The sequence below is a fragment of the Oratosquilla oratoria genome, chromosome 4 (genome assembly GCF_046742065.1).
Source record: "Oratosquilla oratoria isolate Oo_2021 chromosome 4, ASM4674206v1, whole genome shotgun sequence".
Taxonomy (NCBI): Eukaryota; Metazoa; Arthropoda; class Malacostraca; order Stomatopoda; family Squillidae; genus Oratosquilla; species Oratosquilla oratoria.
In genome coordinates this window covers 56,023,079-56,047,425 of record NC_134780.1, presented here as the reverse complement: position 1 = coordinate 56,047,425, position 24,347 = coordinate 56,023,079, and the positions used below count along the sequence as shown (strand labels likewise).

The window sequence follows — 24,347 nt, the reverse complement described above, 5'->3', positions numbered from 1 at the left end:
TGAGCAAGGAAGGGAGAAGGTAGGGGGTAGGGGTGAGTGGAGGATGGTTGTGTATGGATGGTACTCTGATGCAGCCCAATGGGATTTCTCCCAGTCTTCACTATTTTCCACATGAGGGGACAGGGAGTGGAGAGGTGGTAACCATGTAAGTGAAGCAGCATTGCTGTGTATGTGCTGTGTTTTGTTGCATCGCTTCTGACCTGGTCAGGAGACAGGGATGACCCTTCATCCACAAGGAGCTAAGATAAGAGGGAAACAAGATGTGGTGTATAGTAGTAGGTGCATACCTTAGACATAGCTACTTCTCTTATAAGGGGGATGATGATGATGACATTCCCTAGGTTGTCTGGCCAAGCAGTCCTGTCTCCCTGAATAATTCCATGGCTGGAACAGGGTTCTCCCATAAATCCCTCAAGAAATCTGGCTGGTAAATGAAGGAAATTGCTGAACAGGTTGGCATGTATACTCGTACCACCTGCTGTTGGGTTGCCAGACTTACCCGCAAGGGAGGCAACCAGACTTTTACCATTGCTAAGAGGTCTGGGAGACTTAAAAAGACTGGATATTGGGCTAAACTATTGTGAAACATTAACTACGAGTCTAAGCCAAATGTGACAGCCAGACAAGTGAGGGAAAAGAACCCAGAACTGCTCAGTGTTCAGTGAGAACCATCAACTACTGTATTGCTGACTTGGGGTACACTAGCCAACACCTGGTGAAGATGCCTCTTCTGACCCTTAAGCAGAAACAATTTCCTTCGTTTGCTGGCCAGATTTCTTGAGGGCAACTATCTGGACTAGGGTTTCTGCATTAGATCCTTAGTATTGTTTATATTGGTAACATGGGATGGCTCAGAAGATATCTTTCTTGGGTTTGAAAGAGGGCCCTGGACCAAGAGTTTGTGGCACACAAACTCCCTCCTCACCAATAAGGCAATGACTTACGTGATTTCATAGCTTGCTGATAAGCTCCACTCCTTCCCCATTCGCTGTAGGCAGACAGAATTTTTGGTGTGATACCATGCCACTTGTATGGATCTTTCCAGATTTGTCAGACATACTGTCCACCTCATCCTGGGCAGACAGTACTTTTGTTGAGTAGGTGTTGAATTTGTGCAACCTGTAATTATCTTTAGGGATTTGTTGTGTATAGTCTGCAGGGTGTTTTGGTGTGCCTCAGTGAGGTTAGAGGCCTACATGGGGCTCGCATAATTCATCACTGGGCATATATATTGTTTGTATACTGTAATGGTAGTTTCATTGTTGTGTCCAAATTTTGTACCTGCAAGTGATTTAATTATGTTGAGTTTAGGTGTGTATTCCATATGTTTTTTCAATGTGTTGTTTGAATGATATGGATGTAGTGTATGTTAAGCCAAGAATCTTGGGTGAGCGTGTGTGTGTGTATGTGTAGTATGTATGAGGATGCTGTTGATAAACAGATATGTATTTGTGTTCTGCTGTCTAGTTGGTAAAGCTGTGGATTTGGTTGGGGCTATTTTGAGTCTGTAGGGAGCAAGATACTCCATTCCTAAAGTTTCTGGTGTGCAATGATTGGCCATTATATGACACATAGGCATGTGTGCCTGTCAAAGAATTGGCCTGCCATTTTTTGGTATTATTGTGCGTGTCTGTGTCATATATTTTGTTTGTTAGATTGTGTCGGGCGATGGCATAAAATTTTTTACTAATGTCTTGTGTTATAAGAAGTGTTCTGTGTTGAGGCATATATGAATTGATGCTGTCAAAATTTTTGTGTAAGGTCAATCAGAAGAGTGTTTGTGGAGTGTAGTGGTCTAAAGCCATGTGATTTGGCAAGGGGGAAATGTAGTGCAATGAGTTGTAGTATGAGGCATTCTTTGACTTTGGAGGGGGTGCAAAGAAATGTGATGCCAGGACTGTTGGTTCTTTGTTGGCTTTGGGGATTGTAATGATTTTCCTGTGATCCCATATGTTGTTGTTGTTGTTGTCATTCCCTAGACTGTCTGGCTGAGCAGTACTGTCTTCCTGGGGAATGCCTCAGTTGGAATGGGGTTTTCCCACAAATCCTTTATAGGTTGTATATTGTGTTGTTGGCCTGCGTGATTGTATACAATGCAGTCTTCTATAATGTGTTGTATAGTATGGGGTGAAGTGTTGCATCGTGGACAGTTATCAGTGAAGTGGTCATCTATTCTCTTCTGGTAGCTTCCATATGTTGGGTATGGTGTTGTGTGAACAGCTGTAGTTTGTAATGATAATGAGTACATGTGTTCCAAGGTCTTTTAGCTGGATGTTACCCATGTTGTCCTGACCACAAGCAGATGAATGTTTGAGGTTATGGATTATATGCTTCATCTGCCTGTCTATAAAAGATGCATAGTCTGAATCTGTGAGGAAGTCTTTCCTATGTTGGATGATGCATCTGTCATCAGGAAAAATCCCTTGGTATATGGATAGATAGATAAACATCTGAGACAAATGATTCTCTTTTATTTAGTACTTTATATCTCCCATTTCATCTTGTTCTTGACTTGTCTGTTGTTCAATGATCTCCCTTATTTGACCTCTTCCGTCCTTTTGAGGTTTTATCCATCTTTTCAGCACCTCCATCATCTCTTTGATGTTCTTTTTATTTAACTCTGTATTTATATAAATTTTCTCCAGTTTGTCTATTATCATGAACCTCTTTTTCAGAACTTTATTTTCCCTAGTAATTTGATCAATTTCTGATTTCTCTAAAATATCCTATGTATCTGTCCTGCTGCTTGATTTAGAGAAAATGGGAGAGGTTTTGATGATAGACTGTTGGAGTATGTGACATGATGTTTCTAATAAATGCATAATTCTATTGTGGCACATCTAGGTACTCATGGGTTTGTGCCTTACTAAAAAAAAAAAAGTAAAATCTATCCACAATGATATGGCACAGGAATGAGAAGATTCATCAATATAGCTTATATAATTATATTCAAAACTACAGGGAAGGCTTTGTAGGCTTGGCAAAACCTGCAGGGGAAAGAGTAATGGATGAGGCTGCTTGAAAGGAAGGAGTGTAGAGAACTAGCCAGTCAGAAGACTAAATTTATAGACAAACTTTAGCAAAGTACCAGAATCAAACGCATTCAAACAGCACATATATTTATTTATAGATCATTCTCTGATTAGTCCTGGCAAGGAGGAAACATGAAAATGAAATCATTTCTATTGTACCTCATATATGTAACTTACCATCAAACTATTCATTCATATTTTTATGCAGAATACCAGATGAAAATATTCAAAACCAAAAAAAAAAAGTCTTTAATGTATTCTTTACTGTAATTTTCATTCTTTGCTGTACAACCATGCATCCGTTTTTCTTTTCATGTCAAAGTTTTCACTTTTGATGTTTCCCTGGGTTAGGTTGTGAGACTGTCACCATTTTCAAGTTTTACATAGACTAGGTGATAAAAGTCTTAGGTGAATGCATTAATCTTGAAACCAAATTTATTATAAAAGAATAATAATGATAACATAGTGAATCCAGCAGTGCTTACTGCCTTTTCCATTACTTGACCTTACAGTGCCTCAGAGTCGTGGAACATATCACAAGCCATCTTTACAACTGTGAATGGGTGAGTTTTACAAACTTTTCTGGTGAGAAAGGTGTAAAGGTCAGAGACAAAAACTCACTTTCTGCTTGGTGATTCCAAAACTTTTATTGCAGGGCATGTATAAAGACCAGTGTCCAAAAGCAGTGTTTCGTGTTCCTGAAGCAGTTCCATTGTACTTGCTTTCAAAGACAAAATATTTGTTTTTTCTTTTTTCTTGTTACAACTGTCTCTTAAGGTATTATAGTAATCATTGTATGTTTGTGTATTTGAGGCAACTCAGAATTTGGCAAACTAACTTTCTGTTTTTGTCCACATATGCATCACATCCTGACCACTTTTATTGTAATTATATTAAAATTGTCTGACCTTAGTTCTGTTTCTTTATACAACTACTCAGCCCATGTGCTGAACCAAGTATGCTTAACAGGACAGCATTTATTGTTGTAGTGGCAGAGAACATGACCCTTCATCCATGAGGTGCAAAGATGGGAGGGACAATGAATAGGTTTTGCATGAATTTGGGATGGGTTTAGGTTGACTTGGCCACCCACTTTATAAGGAGAAAAAGTCCTTTTTGTATATCCATGCTTATCATGGGACTTGAGTTTATTATACTTACTTTGGCATATTTTTTAAACATACCATGTAATGATACAAATGTGACCCAGCCCTGACTTCATGGGAAGCATGTCTGTGTGTGGGGTATTTACTCTATGTTTTATGCAGTTAATATTTTCAAGACTGAAATGACATCCCTACAGACCAAGTCACTCAGCATTCTTTTATGATTAGAGACTAGTCCCTCCTTTCTGCTGCTCTCTCTTTCCTTTACCACTTCTGTGACTAAATTTTTGGTGCCATATTATCCCCAAGGATAGAAGCACAGGCTGTTTGCAACAAAATATTTAATTCGTCGGAAGCAGACAGTCATGAGGGAGGGGAGACAGCAAAAAAGGGGAAGTGGGTGGGGAGTACATGAGATGATCAATCAATCAATCCATTGGCCTTGGTCTCTTGCAGAAGATCTGCAGAAGACCTCACATGAGATGAATAATGTTATGATATTAATTATTACAGTAATAAATTAATTGCCTGGGGTCCCCTTCACTGGTACCCCCTGGCACCAAAAAATCATGCAGCAGCAACTGGATTAGCCTGTAGGTTACTTGATGAAGATTTTTTTTTCGTGGAGTGTAGGTGGTTGCACCTGGGATATTTTGTGTCCAACCCATACTTGCAGAGTCTGAAGACATGAACATGCAAGAAAGTCCTGTAATAATTAAGGAGAAAGAGCAACAAAGATGCACTAAGTAGACGAGATATCCAACGCCTCATTACTTATGCAACTCTGAGGGGTTGGTACATGGTTATAGTAATGTTGATAGTAATATTGCATAGAAAATAGTGATGCAGGTTGAGAATCCTCTATGAATTTCTGAACTCCTGAAAATTTCCAAAATCTGAATACTTTTGTGATATTGGCACTGCTAAAGGAAAAGTCCAGAAAGTTTTTCAAAATTTCACTGTGTATAACTAAGAACAAAATGGGTAAATTTTGTATGAGGTAATGGGTAAGAAATCAAAATTATATGATAGTTATTAGATTTTTATTTGTATAAAGTAATGAAAAAAACAAACAAAATACATACACCAAGGGATTTTCCTCCTTACAAGGAAGATAGCCAAAGTCAAAAAGCATAATTCCACTCCCACCCATTTCATCCCCACCCACTCCACTCCCATTCACCGCCCTTCCCTTTGGTCTTTGTCTTTATGAAAAAAATAAATAAATATGTAATACACCAACATTCAAAATTTAGCCAGTGCTGCTTTAGGGATCAGTCAACATGGGTAATTACCTAGTTGCTGTCAAACTATCCAATGATAATTATATTCATCTGAAATTTTCCTGTTGTTAATGGAACATTATCATAACATAGAAAAAACAATGAACTAACATTGTAGTACCATAAAAAGGGTCTCAAAAAGCATATAAGTATATACAATAGTAAAATAATGAAGCTCCCATTTTCTTAGTACTATAAGTTTGTTTTGGTTGTGTCTGATTGTGTAATGATAAAACATATGATGATGCAAAATTACTTAAGTAAAAACGGAAGAGGACTGCAACTCATTGCAACAAGATTTGGACACAATATGGAATTGGACCCAAAAGTGGGAAGTAAAATTCAATATTAAGAAATGCAGTATAATGGAATTTGGAAAGAGTAAAAACAGAATATCAAAAGATTACAGAATTGGGGAAGAAAAAATAAATAAAACAAACTATGAAAAAGATCTTGGAGTGATGATTGGAAAGGACATGAAACCAGATAAGCATATAAATAAAATATTCGGAGAGACCTACAGCTTATTGAGAGCAATCAAAGTGGCATTTGCTTATATGGACGAAGAAATGATAAAGAAAATACTAACTACACTAATAAGACCAAAACTTGAGTACGCAGCATCACTTTGGACACCCAGTACCAAAAAGAATATTAAGAAACTAGAAAGATTACAAAGAGCGACAACCAAACTAGCACCGACACTCGCTGAACTAACATATGAGCAAAGACTATCCAAATTGAACCTACCAACTCTGGAACAAAGAAGAGAAAGAGGAGATTTGCTGACTATCTACAGAATAATGAAAGGAATGGAAGTTTTAGACAGGAACGAGAGGACACGGAAAAAAATTGAAAAAGGATAGTTATAGAAAAAACTTGAAAAGGAACAGTTTCCCACACAGAGCAATAAATACATGGAACAAATTAGACAACAAAACAGTATGTGCAAACACTATACAAGATTTTAAGATAAAACTTGATGCGGAGAGATACAAAGACGGGTCACCACGAGCATAGCTCCCCACCCGTATATTACAACTAGGTAAATACAACTAGGTAAATACATACATACTAAAAAATGACAATTGAATAACAAGAGGTCATGAAAAGAAACTCAAAAAGGATAACTATAGAAGGGATCGGAAAAATAATAGCTTCCCACACAGAGTGCGGGATATCTGGAATAACTTATATAAAGAAACAGTGTGTGCAAATACTATTCAAGATTTAAAAAAAAAAACTTGATGAAGAAAGATACAAAGACGGATCACTACAAGCATAGCTCCCTTCCCGTGTAATACAACTAGGTAAATATACCATGGGCTTTTTTCCCCTTACAATGGAGGTAGCCAAAGTCAAAAGGCATAATTCCACTCCCACCAATTTCATCCCCACCCACTCTACTCTGATTCACTGCCCCTACCTCCCTCCCTCCCTTCCTCTTTTCTTGGCTCCTAGATGATGGATCATCCCTGCATTTTGCCCATTGTCCTGGGTCATAAGCAATACAGCAAGACACAGCACATCCACAATAATGCCACCTCATTTAATTGGCAACCCTACTCTCTGTCCCCTCATGCAGAAAAGAGAAGACAGGGAGAAAGCCAAACCCCCCTCCCATCCACTTCCATGCATCACAGCATTATCCATACACAACCATTCTCCACTCATCCCTATCTTCTGTCTTCTCCCTTCCTTCCTCAACAGACATTCCCCTCTTTCCCAATGCCCCTTTTATCCCATCCATCCATCTCATCCTTGGTCACCCCCTCATGTTCACTCCTTCCACCTCTGTCTTCCACACCTCTTTTACTAATCTTTCTTTATTCATTCTTTCTAAACCATCCCAATACTCTTTTCATCAACCCTATCTCCTAACTCCTTTTCCACCCCTGCTCTCCTCCTCACCTCCTCATATGAAAGATAAATAATCTTACAAGAATGTCTTCTGAAGCAAAATTGACTACATGTTCTGTGTTGTATGCATTAAAAATGTGTATGAATCAATTTCTGTATTTAGAACATTGCAAGCAGCTTGTGCAATAAAAATTAGATTCTGGCTTTGGTTCAGCTGATGGCGAAGTGAAACCTGTAGTCAAATGGAGAAACCAAAGATGAAATTAGATAGATTAAAATATTTTATATTTATCCAATAACAATATCCAATATTGTCATTCTATCAAGTGATGTATTTCACTTGAATAATGATTATAATTGGATATCATGATGACAATGGAAACTGTGCCAATGCTGTTCCATAGCGTTATCAAATAGTATTTTATCAAATTAGGTATTTCACATGTGGCAGGCTCAGAGGAGGGATTAAAGAAGTTAGTGATGAAATTTGGGAAGGTCTGCAAAAAAGGAAGTTGAAAATAAATGTGGGTAAAAGTAAGGTGATGAGATGTACAAGGGGAGAGGATGGCAGCAAATTGGAAGTGAGTGTTAAGGGAAAGAGACTGGAAGAAGTGGATAGCTTTAGATACTTGGGGGCAAAGGTGGCGGGAAAGGGAGGAGTGGAGGTAAAATGTATATTGAGAGAAGCAAGTAAATGCCTTGGGGGATTAAAAAGTATAATGAGAAATAGACATTTAGGAATGGATGCTACGAGGAGATTGTATGAAGGGATGATTGTGCCAGCAATACTTTATAGGGCAGAAACATGGAACATAAAATAGGAAGAGAGGAAGAGTTTAAATGTGTTTGAGATTAAATGCCTGAGAAGTATGGAAGGAGTTACTAGGCTGGATGAAGTGAGCAGGAGAGCAGGGGTGGAAAGAGAGTTAAGAGAAGATAGGGTTGATGAAAGAGTAATGGGATGGTTTGGACATGTGGAAAAAACGAGTGAAGAAAGATTAATAAAAGAGGTGTGGAAGGCAGAGGTAGAAGGAGTGTACATGAGGGGGCAACCAAGGATGAGGTGGATGGATAGGGTAAAAGGGGCATTGGGAAAGGGGAATGTCTGTTGAGGAAGGAAGGGAGAAGACATAAGATAAGGATGAGTGGAGAATAGTTGTGTATGGATAATGCTGTGATGCATGGAAGGGAGTAGGTGGTGGATGAGGGAGTATGTGTGAATGATATTTTGATGGAGCCTGAAGGGATTTCTCCCTCTTTTCTCTTTTTCTGCATGAGGGGACAGCGAGTGGGGGTCGCAGATTAAATGAAGCAGCTTTGCTTTGGATGTGCTATGTCTTGCTGCATTGCTTCTGACCCAGTGCAGTGGGTGAGATGCAGGGATGACCTGTCTTCCAGGAAGAGCCAAGAAAAGAAGGAGGGAGGGGTGGTGAATTGGAGTGGAGTATATGGGGACGAAATGGATGGAAGTTCATCTATGCCTTTGAATTTGGCTACCTCCTTTGTAAGGGGGAAAAGCCCTTGCTATATCAATGTATGTAATCATCAGACATTTTGACCACAATAATCGGCTAGTATGACCACAATAATTTGACATTATGACCACAATCTTCATAGATATTGACTAGGCACCTCAGAGATGTAGAGCAGGACATTGTGGCAATCAGATATGTTGACCAGCCTCAGGATTTATGATATTGTAAGTTTGTTTTTATTCTGTTCAGTTGTGTCATTTTATGTTTACCTAGTTGTATTATATGGGAAGAGAGCTATGCTCATAATGACCTGTGTTTGTATCTGTGGGAACCTATTCTTTTTCAAATCTCTTCTATAACTCTCCTTTTTGAGTTTCTTTTCATGTCCTCTTGTTTTTCTTTTATCCCACTTTAATAAATCTTCTCTGTTGAAGACTTTCATCCCTTTCATAATTCTATAGATGGTTAGTAGATCTCCTCTTTCTCTTTTTTTTTTCCAGGGTTGGTAGTTCCAGTTTAGACAATCTTTGTTTGTATGTCAATTTAGAGAGTGTTGGTGCCATCTTTGTCGTTGCTCTTTGGATTCTTTCTAATTACTTTATATTCTTTTTAGTACTGGGTGTCCATAGCCTTTACTTTAGGCATAAGACTGTGGACACCCAGTATGTATGTATGTATGTGTTCATAGTGTCACAGCATACTCCAATCTTGGTCTTATCAGTGTGACTAATATTTTCTTTATCATTTCCTCATCGAAGTAGTCAAAGGCCACTTTGGTTGATCTTAGTAAATTGAAGGTTTCTCCGACTATTTTGTTAATATGTTTGTCTGGTGACATGTCTTTGCTGATAATAACTCCTAGGTCCCTGTCCAAGCTATTTTTACTTCCTTTGTACCAATTTTATATTGCCATGATATTCTATTTTTACTATTTCCAAATTCCATTATACTACATTTCTTGATGTTGAAGTTCACTTCCCACTTTTGACTCCATTCCCAGACTTTATCCAGGTCTCTCTGTTGTGATTCACAGTCTTCTTCTGTACTTACTTTCTTTAGTAGTTTTGCATCATCTGCAAAGAAGTTCATATAACATTCCACACCTTCATCCATGTCATTTATATATATGGCAAACATTATCGGAGCCAATATAGAACCTTGTGGGACTCCACTTTTCATTTCTTCCCAGATCGAGTTTTTGTCTCTTAAGTACCACCCTCATTTTTATCCCATTCAAAAATCTACCATCCATTTCAATAACTTTCTTTGTACACCACCTATTATTTTGATTTTTCTTAGTAGCTTTTTGTGTGGTACTTTATCAAATGCTTTTTGTAAATCTAGGAAAGCATGCTACAGTGACTGAAGCTTTTCATGACCTTAAACACATTATTGGAAGAATGAAAAAAAAAGGGTATATGCAAAAGCCACCATTTGCCCAGCACTGAAATTTGTATTGTGTTCAGCTGTGTAATTAAGAAATGTCTCATGCTCATACATGTGTATACATAGTTGAGGCATGATAATTGGTAAGCAAGAAACAGGATAGCATAAGTGTAGCTCCATGTTAACTACCATTAAATGAATACAAATCAAAAGGTCTTTTCCCCCATGTAAGGGTGGTTGAATCTAAGCATACACCCACCCTTCACCCATCCCATTCCTATCTAAAACCCATGTGTTGCCTTGCTAGTCTTAGCACCTTGTGGATAAAGGGTCATTCTTATTTCCTGACACACCACCTGGGTCAGAAGGAATAGTGAGATGCAGTACTTCCATAGCAGGGCCTAACAGCCAGAGGTGGTTTATCCCTACTTCATTACTGCTGTTCCTTGCTGTATTACCTTTAGCCCAAGCATTGTGGTAAGGGACAGGCACGACCCTTCATTCACAAGGTGCTAAGATGGAAGAGGCAATAGATATGTTTTGGATAGGTGTAGGGTGGGTGTGTATTTTAACAAAGCCACCCCCTTACAAAAGGCCTTTTGTTATATGGTGACCTCCCTCTTCATCCTATCTATCTACATACCAAGGAATTCTTCCCCCTTATAAGGGAGGTAGCCAAGTCAGAGGCATGTACCAACTCCCACCCATCCCACTCCCATCCACCACCCTTGTTTCCCTCTTATCTTAGCTCCTCGTGGAGGAAAGGTCATCCCCGTCTCCTGCCCACTGCCTGGGTTGGAAGTGGTGCAGCAAGACACAGCACATCCACAGCAGGTCCACTTTATTTACATGGTAACTCCTATCCCCCCCCCCCCTATTCCATCCCTTCATATGGAAAATAGAGAAGACATGTAGAAATCCCTTCAGGCTGCATCAAAATACCTGTACACAACCATTTTCCATTCACCCTTATCCTTGCCATGTCTCTTCATTGCTCAACAGGCATTACCCTCATGCTCCCCTCATTCACTTAAGAAAAATTACAAAGCAGACAAAGAATATTCTTTCAGTCTGCATCATTTCTTCCATTCACCCATCTCTTTTGCATTCTTTTTTGCTTAATAGACATTCCTCCTGCATCCAATACCCCCTTCACCATGTGAATCCACATCATTCTTGGCCTTTCTCTCAAGAACCCTCCATTTACTTCATTTTTAGCCTTTTCTCGTCCATTTTATTCATGCACCCAAGCCATCTCGGCACTCTTATCTACCCAACCCAACGGCTCTCTTTCCACCTCCATTCTCTCAGAAATGTTGAAATGTTATTGGCGGATGTTTTTCATGACACAGTACATTATTGTTAGATTGAAAAATATACAAATGAGAATTGTGCATAAGAAACTCATGAAATATATATTAAAATTTTCTCATCTTGGGTATCAAAACATCTTACAGTCAATAAGCACCTTTTACATGCGTTTCTGATGTTTTTCACCATTCTTAACAGAAAAATCAACCAATCAATCTGTTGCCCCATGGTCTCTTGCAGAAGACCCATGGCTTCCAGTACACCAGCAACAGCCACCAAGCAAGACCATTGATAGAAAAATATAGCATAGAGCAAATATTGAAGCTATTGATCATGTGTTAATGGTGTGGATTTGTCAGCATTAGAGCGAACACATGCCATTTGATGGTCCCCATCCCCAAACTTCCATTTTGTAGATGAAAATATTCTGAAATCTGAGAGAATTCAAAATATGAAATGCTCTCAGTCCCAAACATTTTAGATAGAGGATTTTTAACTTACAATAGTAATAATAATGATGATAGTAATTGTTGCCTTGACTAAGTGGAAAATCTGCAACCCTGCAGCGGCTGGCACTGGTCCTTGCAACCTCTGGGAAGAAACTTTGTACTGATATCTATGTTGTATTAGTGTAAGACATTCTGTCACTGGGTGAAAGTGGTATGGGAGAGGAAGCAGTTCCAATTGTCGACTCTTTATGTGTGAAATGCAGTTGAAGTTGATAGAGATCTTGGACCTAGTCCATCCAGAGACCAAGTGTCAGGCCCTTAGGGCTTCGCCTCCTGATGGGTTAAGGGGTAGACAAGTTTTGAAAATGGGCAATTTCACTGCCCTCCTTGCAGAACCAACACCCTCAGGTACTTGTCATTGGTCCATGATAACAATAGTAAATGTTGCCTCAGATTTCATTCACTAGAAACCTGACAATGGATGACAGCAGCCATGGGTTCCTCCTGTTGAGCTCTCTGGGAAGAAACTTTGGTCTGTGTTGTGTTAGCGTGGGACTGGACTGTTTCTAAGTCACTGGCCTAGAGAAGTGGGGAGCAGTTGCAGTTTGTCAACTATCCTTATATTAAAAAGTTGAAAGAAATAAAATTTAAGTTGACAGAGAGAGATTGTGAGCCAGATTGTGAGACTAAGTGTCATCCCCTCAGGGCTATATCTCCAGGGTTTTGAAGATGGGCTGCAAACAGATGATACTTTCTCCCATCCACCTTGCAGGACCACCAATAACTGGTCAATCAATCAGTCTGTTGCCCCAAGTCTTCTTGCAGGAGACCCACAACTGCCAAGTAATTGGCAACAATCACTGCATTGGCCCACAAGCCTCTTAAAGAAGAGACTGCAATGTTGCTTTGGGGAGGGTGAGAATGAGCTAGTGCACAACAAAATGTTCTGTGTCTTCTGTATGGTGATTGCAACTGGGTCAGTTTACATAGAGAATAGGTGATGGGACCCAACGAGCATTGCTCCTTTCCTGTATACTACAATTAGGTAAATACAATAAGGAAAATAATTCTGTACCCAGGCCTATTCTTTTTGGTACTGTTTCAGTGAGGTTGATGGCATGAACACTAGTGTTGTTCTTACTTTTCTTGGAAGGGATTTCTCATTTGGGTTGATATCTAGGGGAATCTTATGGAGGATGGAAATTAAGGGGCCACTCTATAGGTACCTGTTTTGTGAATGTGTGTATGTTTTTGTATGGCTTTGTTGTGAGGTGCTGGTGTAAGGTTATTGTAGATGTTTGAGTTGTTGTTGTTGTTATCGTTCCCTAGACTGTCTGTCCGAGCAGTCCCGAGATGTTTGAGTAGTATGCTGCAGTTGTAGTTTTTTATTGCATATGATTGTGAGGAATGGGTGGGTTTGAGGTGTCTTGTGTTGTTGTTGTTGTTGTAATTCCCTAGACTGTCTGTCTTGTGTAGAATTATTTACATATAATTTTCTTGTATTTCTCTGTGGAAGATTTTGGTTTCTGAGTGTAAATATTCCATTGGGGTTGTTTTGATAGAACCTGTTATTATTATTAATGTAACCGGTGTAGGAGCACCGCTCGCCACCAGTGTATACGTTATATACGTGGTTGTGTAACCGTTATATATGGTTACGTAGGGAAGTCTTAATGTGGCGAGATAGACTCCAAAGCGGGAGCTTTCTATTTATTAAACAACAAGAGTTTCAGGTTACACTACAAATGGAATGGCCCTTTGGGCTAAATACAATAAGTGCCAGGCCTTGACCTAGGGCACGATAGCTCTGACCTCCGGCCGGTAGGTTCGTGACCTACCCAGCCTCTGGCAGTAGGTTCTTCACCTACTCCAGCTCTGGCAACATTACATGGATGTCATAGAATATATAGGGTTAGAAGGGTTGCTGTAAGCAAAGGCGTTAGTCTCGTTAATCTATGGATTGGGGACGGTTTAGATATATAAGGGTTAGTTGTATAATTGGTGGAGATTGTTAGGTATATTATATCTATGTTAGTTTATGCGTAATACACTAGGGCAGTTATAATAAAAGGATTTATGATACGTTAGTCTGGTGACACTAGGCATCTATACTTGTTTGTCTTCAAATGTGCTGTGTTAGGGGTGCATGTCGTGGGAAATGCAAGGTAAGCAAGAGGAAGTCTCGCTCTGTTGCAAGCATGTGGATCACGTGCGTGGTGGGTGATGGTTAGTAATGGAATGGATACATTGCCTCCCTGACCTTTTTGAGGTACGTCCTCGTACCTTGGGTTAAGGTCGTGACAGTGGGGATGGCATACATAATTGAATATAATATAGATATGATAATTTGTAAGTTTGCTAGTGGGTGATATTGATCAACAAAATATGTTTGAATGAGTAAAAAGGGGGGATTTTTACGTATATTATCATATCTTTTTGTGTGTGTTTTCAGTAAGCTATGTACAAAAAAATTTACACTAGTATATTCTCTTTTCAATGAGGACAAATTTCACTGTTCACCATACACTTGTTTCTCTGTTCAATGAGAATTTTTTTTTTTTAATCTCTTTTCTATGAGATATTATTTGGAATGTACTATTTCACTACAGTCATAGCTTACTGAAGACATGACATCCTAAGTGGTTAGTGTGTTTTTAATTAATATGTTAGTTTGTGTAGAGCTAAAAATACATATTATTATATATAACATTTTATAGACATATAAACTTATACAAGTTTGTTATTTATGAGAATGGTTATTGGCTAAAATTTACATTTATATTTATTTAAGGCAGTTAATTTATTTTATTTTATTTATCTATTAATATATTTTTATTTATTCTAATGTATGTATGGTATGAATTGCTTATTCATCTTGTTTGAGTGGGTGGGGTTTTGAGTGTATTATTCCGGGGCTTCACGGTCGGAAGGAAGTAGAGAAGTATTGTATAGATATTTAAAAAAATTTTTTTTATAAGTAAATGATCGTGAGGACCTATCCTATCGAATCGCATGACGTCCTGCGTCCGAAGGGGGAATAATTTTTAAGTGTTGGTTATGTTCATCTTGGGAATTGTCGTTGTATATTGATTTATCTTAATTTACTATGTTTCGGGTGACTGCCTGGGAGATTTCTTCGCGGTGACATTTTGATATTCTAATTCTACGTTAAAATTGAAAAAGTATTTGTAAGTTAAAATTACATAGTGGATGTTTTGATTATTAGGTTTTGTTTATCGTGGACTTTGAATTTCTATAATTGTAACTAATAGATAGTTCTACGTGAGCTAATTTACATTTAAAAAAATTGTAATTAAAATTATTATTACATTTCTGTGATACGTGTGTTATGCATATACATCTATGGGTGTATGATGTACAAGAATAAAATTAAATAATAAATTTGGGGTACTTAACGCAGGTCTGCGCTGAATTCTGGAAGCACTGTTCTGCTCTGTTGGTGAATGTGACACTGTCGTGGGTTAAGTTGTTGACGTCCAGCTGACGCTGAACATCGCAGTGTCAGCAATTCTCGGTGCGCCAAGGGTGGCGGTTGGTGGCGGGTGAGGGCGAGAATGCTGACTCGATGCGGGTCCGGGTCTAGTTGCGAAGCTTATGGTCTGGGTGGACATGGAGGGGAGGGGGTGGAGGTGGTTTCTCGTCCGGCTTCTGAATTATATATATAAAAAAAAGGGGGAATTAGTGGGAGTCTATGGTTTATACTCACGGAGATTGGTGACGGTAGTTTTTTTTGTGGCGGACGAGATTGTCTCTCGGATGTGTCTCGTCGGCCTGGGTCCATCGGTATGTTGACTGAAGTCGTGACGTCGTGTCGATCTAGGAGTTGGTGCGCTGGATCTCTACAGGTGATTAGCTTGGGTTCACTGCTTGAAGGGATAGAGGTTAGATATGCTTACCGAGGTGCTGAGCTTGCAGATTTCGCGTTGTTCTCGGGTGAATGGAAACCTGTGGTTTTGATTGAAGTTCTATCTCTTGGTTTGGAGTCTTGATGAGGTGCGGTGTAGAGTTGACCGGTTCTTCTATGTCGCTGTAGATATCTGTCTACAGAGACTATGGTAGCGTACTGCCACCAGGTGGTTCAAAATCGAATGGGTTCGATTTCACCACCGATTCTAAGATTGATGCAAGGCTGCGATCTTAGAATTCTGACTGTCGTCTCGAAGGGAGTGGTTGGTTGTGCGCCTGTGGGTAGACGTGTTGCTTGCTTGACGAAGTGATGAGCTAGCTTTCTGATGCGGTTGATGAGAAGTAGACGATCTCGGTCGTCTGAGCTGCAGGCGCGGCTGATCTGAATAGAATCAAGTGGCTTGAAGGAAGATATGAGAAGTCGAAGATAGACGGTTTCTTCTTCGTTGCTCCTTCTGAATGTTCTGAATGGTAGGCGTGGCTTGAATGACTGAAGAATGTATTCGGCCTTCTGTGGTAGGCATGTGTGAAACCAGTGTTTCTTGGTATAAGGTAGGCTTGTATCTTCGGAGGTTGGAATAGAGTACCGCTCGCCAGTTGGATTGGTTGTGTAACCTTTGTAGTATGGCTGATGACGGCGCTTCTATTCAGGACGTGAGAGCACCGCTCGCCACCAGTGTATATTGTTATGGTATGGTTGAGTAACCGTTAAATATGGTTACGTAGGGAAGTCTTAATGTGGCGAGATAGACTCCAAAGCGGGAGCTTTCTATTTATTAAACAACAAGAGTTTCAGGTTACACTACAAATGGAATGGCCCTTTGGGCTAAATACAATAAGTACCAGGCCTTGACCTAGGGCACGATAGCTCTGACCTCCGGCCGGTAGGTTCGTGACCTACCCAGCCTCTGGCAGTAGGTTCTTCACCTACTCCAGCTCTGGCAACATTACATGGATGTCATAGAATATATAGGGTTAGAAGGGTTGCTGTAAGCAAAGGCGTTAGTCTCGTTAATCTATGGATTGGGGACGGTTTAGATATATAAGGGTTAGTTGTATAATTGGTGGAGATTGTTAGGTATATTATATCTATGTTAGTTTATGCGTAATACACTAGGGCAGTTATAATAAAAGGATTTATGATACGTTAGTCTGGTGACACTAGGCATCTATACTTGTTTGTCTTCAAATATGCTGTGTTAGGGGTGCATGTCGTGGGAAATGCAAAGTAAGCAAGAGGAAGTCTCGCTCTGTTGCAAGCATGTGGATCACGTGCGTGGTGGGTGATGGTTAGTAATGGAATGGATACATTAATGCTTTAGTTTGTGTCATTTATAGAACTATGTTGAACAATCTTAGTCTAAGGTTTTCACACACACTCTTTCTCTCTGTTTCTCTCTATATCTCTTTCTCTTCTATTTCTCTCCTTCTCTCTTCTCTCTCTCTCTCTCTCTCTTCCCTCTCTTTCTTTCTTTGTCTCTCTTTCTCTCTAATTCTCTCTCTCTCTCTATAACATCTGAGTGTCAGAGTGCATTTGTGTGGATCTGTTGTATGGTGCAGGTAGTAGGTTGTATATCATCATCACCATCATGATTCTATAGCAGGGCTATACCTTTTTGGGAAGGCAGGGAGGCCAACTCCCCACCCCCCCTCCCAAGAGGGTACAGTTCTGTAAAGGTATAGTAAATACTCACTTTGTCAATAAACAGTCCTCTTATATTTGTGAATATATTAATCAGTAGTGTACTACAGCATTGTGGGTTCATAGGGATTGCAGTTAATGGTAAATGATGTTTTCAAGGGGATTTATAGAATTCGTGAATATCAGGAATTAGCAAAGGGAGTTGGAACCTAACCTTTGGCAGATTGTGGGATTCCACTGTCTTGACAATATTAAAGTGGTATTTCACTATATTGGTGAAGATGGAGTATTATGAATACTCAATGAAACTCCTGTTTGCTCCAAATTGGAATGAAATACATGAAAATGGTGTGATCTCCTCACAAACGGAAAAATATAAGAAAAATCAAATCCAAGTGGCTTAGAACATCGCTAATTGGACGAGAGGTCAAGAGCAGAGGTGGTTTGAGGCTGCCTGGCAGAATTAGTTCATAGTAAGGGCTTACTACATTAAATTTCCTTCTTCAAAAAGTATTTTATGAGAAGGCACCATCCTAACTCTTTTGAGAGAGGGATTTTTTTATTTATTTATTTTTATGGTAAACCAGATTACAAAAAGTGTAGCCAACAAATCATATGAGGAAAGATTAGACAACTTGGGATTGCCCAAAAGAAGAGAAAGTTGTGATATGATTACAGTCTTAAGAACCATGAAAAGTGTGGATGAGATTGAAAAAGAGGATCTATTAGTATGGGAGAAAAGAATATCAAGAGGACTTAAGGGACTGTGGGAAGTGCTTATAGGTGAACGTGTCATAAAAGTTGTTCAATTTCTTTGGTGAACTTATGTATACTTACTCTATCGGAAAGAGTATTATTGCATACTAAATTGTTTTAGTAACGTATATATTACGTGTAGTTAATTTTTTTCTTTCTTTTTTTTATGATAGTATCTGTAATCATTAAAGTATCCACAGGCATAGGTAATCAGCCTACTATGTAGGAAATGAAAGATTAGAGTCTTGGAAACAACTTAATCAAGTTATATTTTTTCCTACTCTCTTTTATTTTTTTTTATAATTTTTTTATTTTGAATAGTAGAAACTTCAGTGAAAATCTGCTATGATAAATTAGAAAAAAATAAGTTACAGTTTCCTTTGTTTTTTTTCTGATCAAATTAAAGAATTACTCTTTCTCTTTACAAATTCGAAAGAATGAATGAAATCGGACAAAAAGAAACAGAGATATGGCTATTTAAATATAAAAAACATAAACTTTTCAGGAGAGGCATTTAAAGTTTAAAGGAGCGCACCGGCCGCGTACTCACTCGTGACATTGTCTATTTTTTTACGTTTCCGTTTAAAACTTTAAACAAAACTGAACTGGCTATCGAAAATTTGACTTAATTTCAATATACAGAATGTTTTTTCATGCAATGGGGTTGCCAGATGTCGCCAATAATTTATCTATTTCATTTTATATATAAGAACAGAAACGGAATTGAGCTGTAATATTTGGTCGAAGTGTTACAGCCATCATAGAGAATATTTAGAATACCTGTTGGTAGAAAAAAAGATAATACGATCGCATGCATGACTGGTAGGCTAACAGATACGCGACAGGGCGACATCCTTTCTCCTTTAGCTTTGAAGAGATACTGAGATCCTTGTGGTGATTGACGATTAGTGTTGGGCAAGTTGCCAGATATCTCCATATATATTAATTATAGTAAACAAAACAGAACTGGGTATCAAAATTTTGACTTTATTTCAATATACAGAATGTTTTTTCATGCAATGGGGTTGCCAGAGGTTGCCAAAAATTTATCTATTTTATTTTATATATAAGAAAAGAAAGGGAATTGAGCTGTAATATTTGGCTAAAGTGTTACCACCATCATAGAGAATCTTTTGAAATGTTTACCTAAAATTCGTTGATTTTCCAGAATTTTTCGTGTTTTCGCGCCCTACAGTCCCTTAACAAGAAACTTAAAGATGAAATATATAAAGGATATTAAGACTTATTATTGCCCACTTCATTGTATTTTATTTGTGGAATAATCTAGAAGAAATAGTCCAGAAAGACAAGACAAGTAAACTGAAAGCAAAGTTTGATCATTCGAGATACAGAGAGAGGACTCTGTGAGCATGTCCTATATTAGGTAAACACACTTACACAAATGTAACTTCAGGTATCCTTTTACTCAACATCTGATAATCTTGAAATGTCATTTGGAACTAAGAAAATCACAAGATTCTATTATATCAAGGGTTTTTTCTAAACCCTGTAAAACTACTAATGGATAAGCCTTACAAAGTGAGCACTCTCCTTTCTTTGTGTATACAGTCACTTCCCTAAATATGTTGAGCTACCTTGATGAATTTTCTGACCAAATTCTTATCTCCTCTCCCTTGCATCCTTCTTAAAGTCAGAGATAAGGCAATATAATAGTTCACGTGAATTAGCGAGATCTGAGCTAAAGTTCTCTAAGCTTGTATTGCCCAAGAAAAATGAAGCACACTTTTTCACTATTAATATTACCAGATCATAACGATATGATTCTATCAGCTGTGATAATATGACTTGCAATGTTATTTATACAAACTAGAGCCATCCATTTGGATAGAGCAAGTACAGCTCTTAGCCAAGACAGTGCTGGAGTTAAATGATGCATTGTGTAATTAACATTATGACCAAGCTTTTTTCATTGTATTTACCTGATTGTAGTGTACAGGAAAAGAGCAAACCTAGTTGGGTCCCATCTCCTACTCCCCAATGTATTATACGTAGCCACAAATTCATGTACAGTTCCAACTTAATTTATACCCTTGATTTCCAATTATCATATTTAGATTTGAATTCATGTATTGTTTGAGCTTGTGCTATATCACTTTCTAATTTTTTCTAAGTATTTATGCATCTATATAGAAAACTACTTCTTCACAACATTTAGACATGTGGTCTTTCTTAATTTGTTCCCATGACCTCTTAAAGCCTTTCTATCCTCATTCAAGAGATCTCTTCTGTCAGAGCACTCTATCCCCTTTAGTGACCTGAAGACTGTAATCATATCACCTCTTTATCTTTGATCCTTCAAAGTTGGCAGACCCAGTGCTTTTAGCCTTTCTTTGTATGATTTATCAGCTAGGCTGGGGACCAGTTTGGTTGCTGCCCTTTGTGTATTTGTATTCTATTGATCTTGCTTTATCCTTCACTTTGTTTGGGGACCATACCACTGAAGCCTGTTACAGTCTTGGATGGATCAGGGTTTTGATGAGTTTTTTTTTTTTTTTTTTTTTTTTTTTTTTTTTTTTTTTTTTTTTTTTTTCTTTTCCTTCTTTTCTTTTCCTTCTTTTCTTTTCCTTTCTTTTCCTTCTTTTCTTTTCTTTTCTTTTCCTTCTTTTCTTTTCCTTCTTTTCCTTCTTTTCCTTCTTCTCCTTCTTCTTCTTCTCCTCCTCCTCCTCCTCCTCCTCCTCCTCCTCCTCCTCTTCATCCATACAGTGAAAAGACACTATCTCTTGCACCAGTCTATGTCTCTCCCACAGTCCTGGTGATGTGTCTGTCAGGTGACAGGTTGTCTTTTATCAACACTCAAATATTTGTCCTATTTTGCTCTTGTAATGGGTTCTCCTCCCAAGGAATAGTTTAAGATTGTATCCTAAGTAGTAAGGATTTATACTTACTCCGTTAAATATAATTTATATGTATGGTAGGTATTAATTACATGATTTTTAACACCAAAGACTTAGCAAGGAAAATAATAAACCCCTTTTATGGCTGTAATTGACTAATTTTATTTTGGTTACAGCCAAATAATTATGTTCAGCTGAGGGACACATCTAATTACTGGTTTAAAACTGATTTTGATTAATTTAATTGCTGTGATATATATCATACATGTTTTCTTCTAGGTGCAGCCAATCAATCTTATTCAGTTGAAGGAAACACTCCCATAGTCAAAGGGTTTAAGAAATAGTGATTATTTAGATTAAGAAGTGATACAAATCAGTTGGAGCTAATTTATTAGAAATAATTAAATATTACTGAATTACAGACAGTGATGCATGAAACACCTAATATTTGTAATTATTAGATAAAGCGGCAATAGCTAGTTCTACCTGAATTAACATAAATCGAGAAATAAGTGTTTTGTTAATAATAGTAGTGTGTTGATACTAACCTCATATAAACACAACAGGAAGATTGAAGCTTGGCATGGTGATGGGAGAGGGGATAGGGGAGGGGAGGTCAGGCGCCACTTCAATAGGTCCCAGCTCCTTGTTAGCATTGGCACCTTCCTTCCAGCGCAGATGCTCACTCCCTCACCCACTCAACCGCACCAGCTCGTTCTCCATTCTTGAACCATACCTTGCCTCTATTTCAGGTAATGCATGCTCATTCTGTGATTCCCTGGTTTAAGGTTTCTTTTTGAAACGGCAAACCAATGTTGTTTTGATGCTAGGATTTTCCTGTTTCTTTTCCTATATCAATAATGAGCATTGCATGGTTGATAATGCATTTCTGCCTCCATTAAACTTTAGTTTGGGTTTTAACTTGCATGTTGAGGAAACTATATACCATATCAGTTTTTTGTTGGTATTTTTATGTAGTAAGATCAGGGAGTCTTGTTTGATGCAGTTATAATAATATATTGTCAAATACAACCTCTTTAGGCTCAGAGAGTGAGAGTGGCAATGAAACATCTGAAAGTCCAGTGGGGCCAAAGGACATCTTGCAGTCAAGAGAAGATATTTTTTCAAATTCTCATCTCTGCATACGGAGAGGCTCAGTGCCACTCGATACACACAGTTGTATAGATAATACAGTTGAGCAACAGCAATCTAGGGAAGACTGTGACAGTATGAGGTAAGGATTTTTTTTTTTTTTTTTTTTTTTTTTTTTTTTTTTTTTTTTTTTTTTTTTTTTTTTTTTTTTTTTTTCCAAACATCTATTGAAGTAATATTTCAATGGAATACCTTTGTGCCCTTTTTTAACTGAGGGGTACTTTTTTCCTGTTGGGTAATGTCAGACACTTTTATCCAGCTGTGGTACCTCTGTAGTAATGAAGAGGCTAAACCGGTTTTAAACCCTTTTGTATTGGTATTAGTTGTTATTCTTTTTTTGGCTAATGCCAGGTGATTTTATTCAGCTGGATGATACCCCATCCATAACATAGGGATTAACAGTAGGGATAAGAAAATATTATCATAAATGCGTTTCAAAAATTATTTCCTGTTATCTGTGTTGGCACCAAAATCAAAGAAATAAGAGATGTTCTACAGATTTTGTCATTGAAATATAATTGTACTACAACTTGAGTTTCAACCATAAATCAGTTTGCTCCATTTGGAATTTATTACTGACTAAAGGTTATATATGCAAGCAATAAAAGCCTGCATCATCTTGAGAGTTTGCCATCCTGTGCATCATATGCATGTTTTTTTACATTCATAATTTTGATTCTAAACTGCAAGCTTAGCTTAAAAAATTTAGTGACCATATTTTAATTAGATTTTAAGTAACAGAAAAAAAATACAAGATACACTTGCAATCAATCCCTTTGCATCAGTTCTCTTGCAGGAGACTGGCCTGTATTTGGCACTCCCCCATCCCCCAGGTTTGCTGATAAACCACATAAGAAATTTTGTAGTATTGTCTGTACTGTGTAAGATGACACTCATTGTCTTCTGTATGAGGTTTCAGTGTGTGTGTATCCAAGCTTCTTCTTCTTCTTTTTTATATATATATATCTGATTTGTGATAGATTTAGCTGATTCATATTTAAACTAAAGACATTCCCAAGTGACTTAATTCAAAGTGGTATGATTAACGTAAATCGAGACATAAGTATTTTGTTCATAATAAAAATGTGTTGATACTAACCTTATATAAACACAACAGGAAAATTGAAGCTTGGCATGGTGATGGGATAGGGGATAAGGGAGGGGAGGTCAGGCACCACTTCAATAGGTCCCAGCTCCTTATTAAGTCATGAGGAAACCGGGCCTAGATGAGATTGACAAGTTTCATTAGACACTCCTTACAGCCTAAGAATCGTTCAGTGTCTCTTTATCAGTTGAATAAAATGTCTTCTTAAAGTTTGAATAAGCAATGTGTACCTACTGGCAAAATTTATATCAGTATAGAATTTGCACATGCAGAGATCTAGTTAAAAATAGATTTTTGGGTGTGAAGCCTGTCTGCTCACAAAGAGGGAGAAATGTGGCAGAATTTCATGTTATTAGATACACCAGCCTTGACTTTGAGGCTGATGTATCTAATAACATAAAAGTAAGGTGACGAGCTGTACAAGGGGAGAGAATGGTAGTAAGTAAGTCTTAAAGGAGAGAGACTGGAGGAAGTGGATGGTTTTAAGTATTTAGGGTCACATGTGGCAGGAAATAAGAGTGGGGTAGAGGTAGATTGTAGATTGAGAGAAGCAAATAAATAAGAGGGGTAGAGGTAGATTGTAGATTGAGAGAAGCAAATAAATAAGAGTGGGGTAGAGGTAAATTGTAGATTGAGAGAAGCAAATAAATGTCTATAGGGATTGGAAAGTGTCATGAGGATAAGCAATAACCAGGCAACCTTGAGAGAATAGAAATTGCAGCAACCAAACCGGTTCCCAGCCTGGCAGAAAGCCAAATGAGGAGAGAGTAAAAGCATTGAATCTGCTAACATTGAAAGATCAAAAAGAAAGTGGTGATTTGATTACAGTATTCAGGTTGCTAAAGGGAATAGGCTACATTGACAAAAGGGATCTCTTAATTAAGGATGGGAACAGATTGAGAAAGACCAAATGTCTAAAGGATATGAAGAGATATAGTTTGACCTACATATTCATAAATAGCTGGAATAGCTTAAAAATACATACATACATACATATACCAAGGCTTT

The 24,347-nt window shown here is 38.0% G+C and overlaps 1 protein-coding gene across 12 annotated transcripts in view; it reads left to right on the top strand.

Moving 5' to 3' along the window:
- The window catches only part of LOC143024863 (uncharacterized), a 201,958-nt gene that overhangs the window by 155,263 nt on the left and 22,348 nt on the right, over positions 1-24,347 (top strand). For 7 of the 12 annotated variants that reach the window (XM_076184188.1, XM_076184192.1, XM_076184190.1 and 4 more), the window contains 2 exons: positions 21,649-21,834; positions 22,124-22,316. The exons of 1 other annotated variant lie outside the window; for it this stretch is intronic. In XM_076184188.1, coding sequence (XP_076040303.1) covers positions 21,649-21,834; positions 22,124-22,316 — 379 coding nt within the window. Of the gene's footprint in view, positions 1-3,544; positions 3,596-21,648; positions 21,835-22,123; positions 22,317-24,347 lie in introns of those variants that run through there. 4 more of the 12 variants (XM_076184198.1, XM_076184197.1, XM_076184195.1 and 1 more) reach the window with 4 other exon arrangements.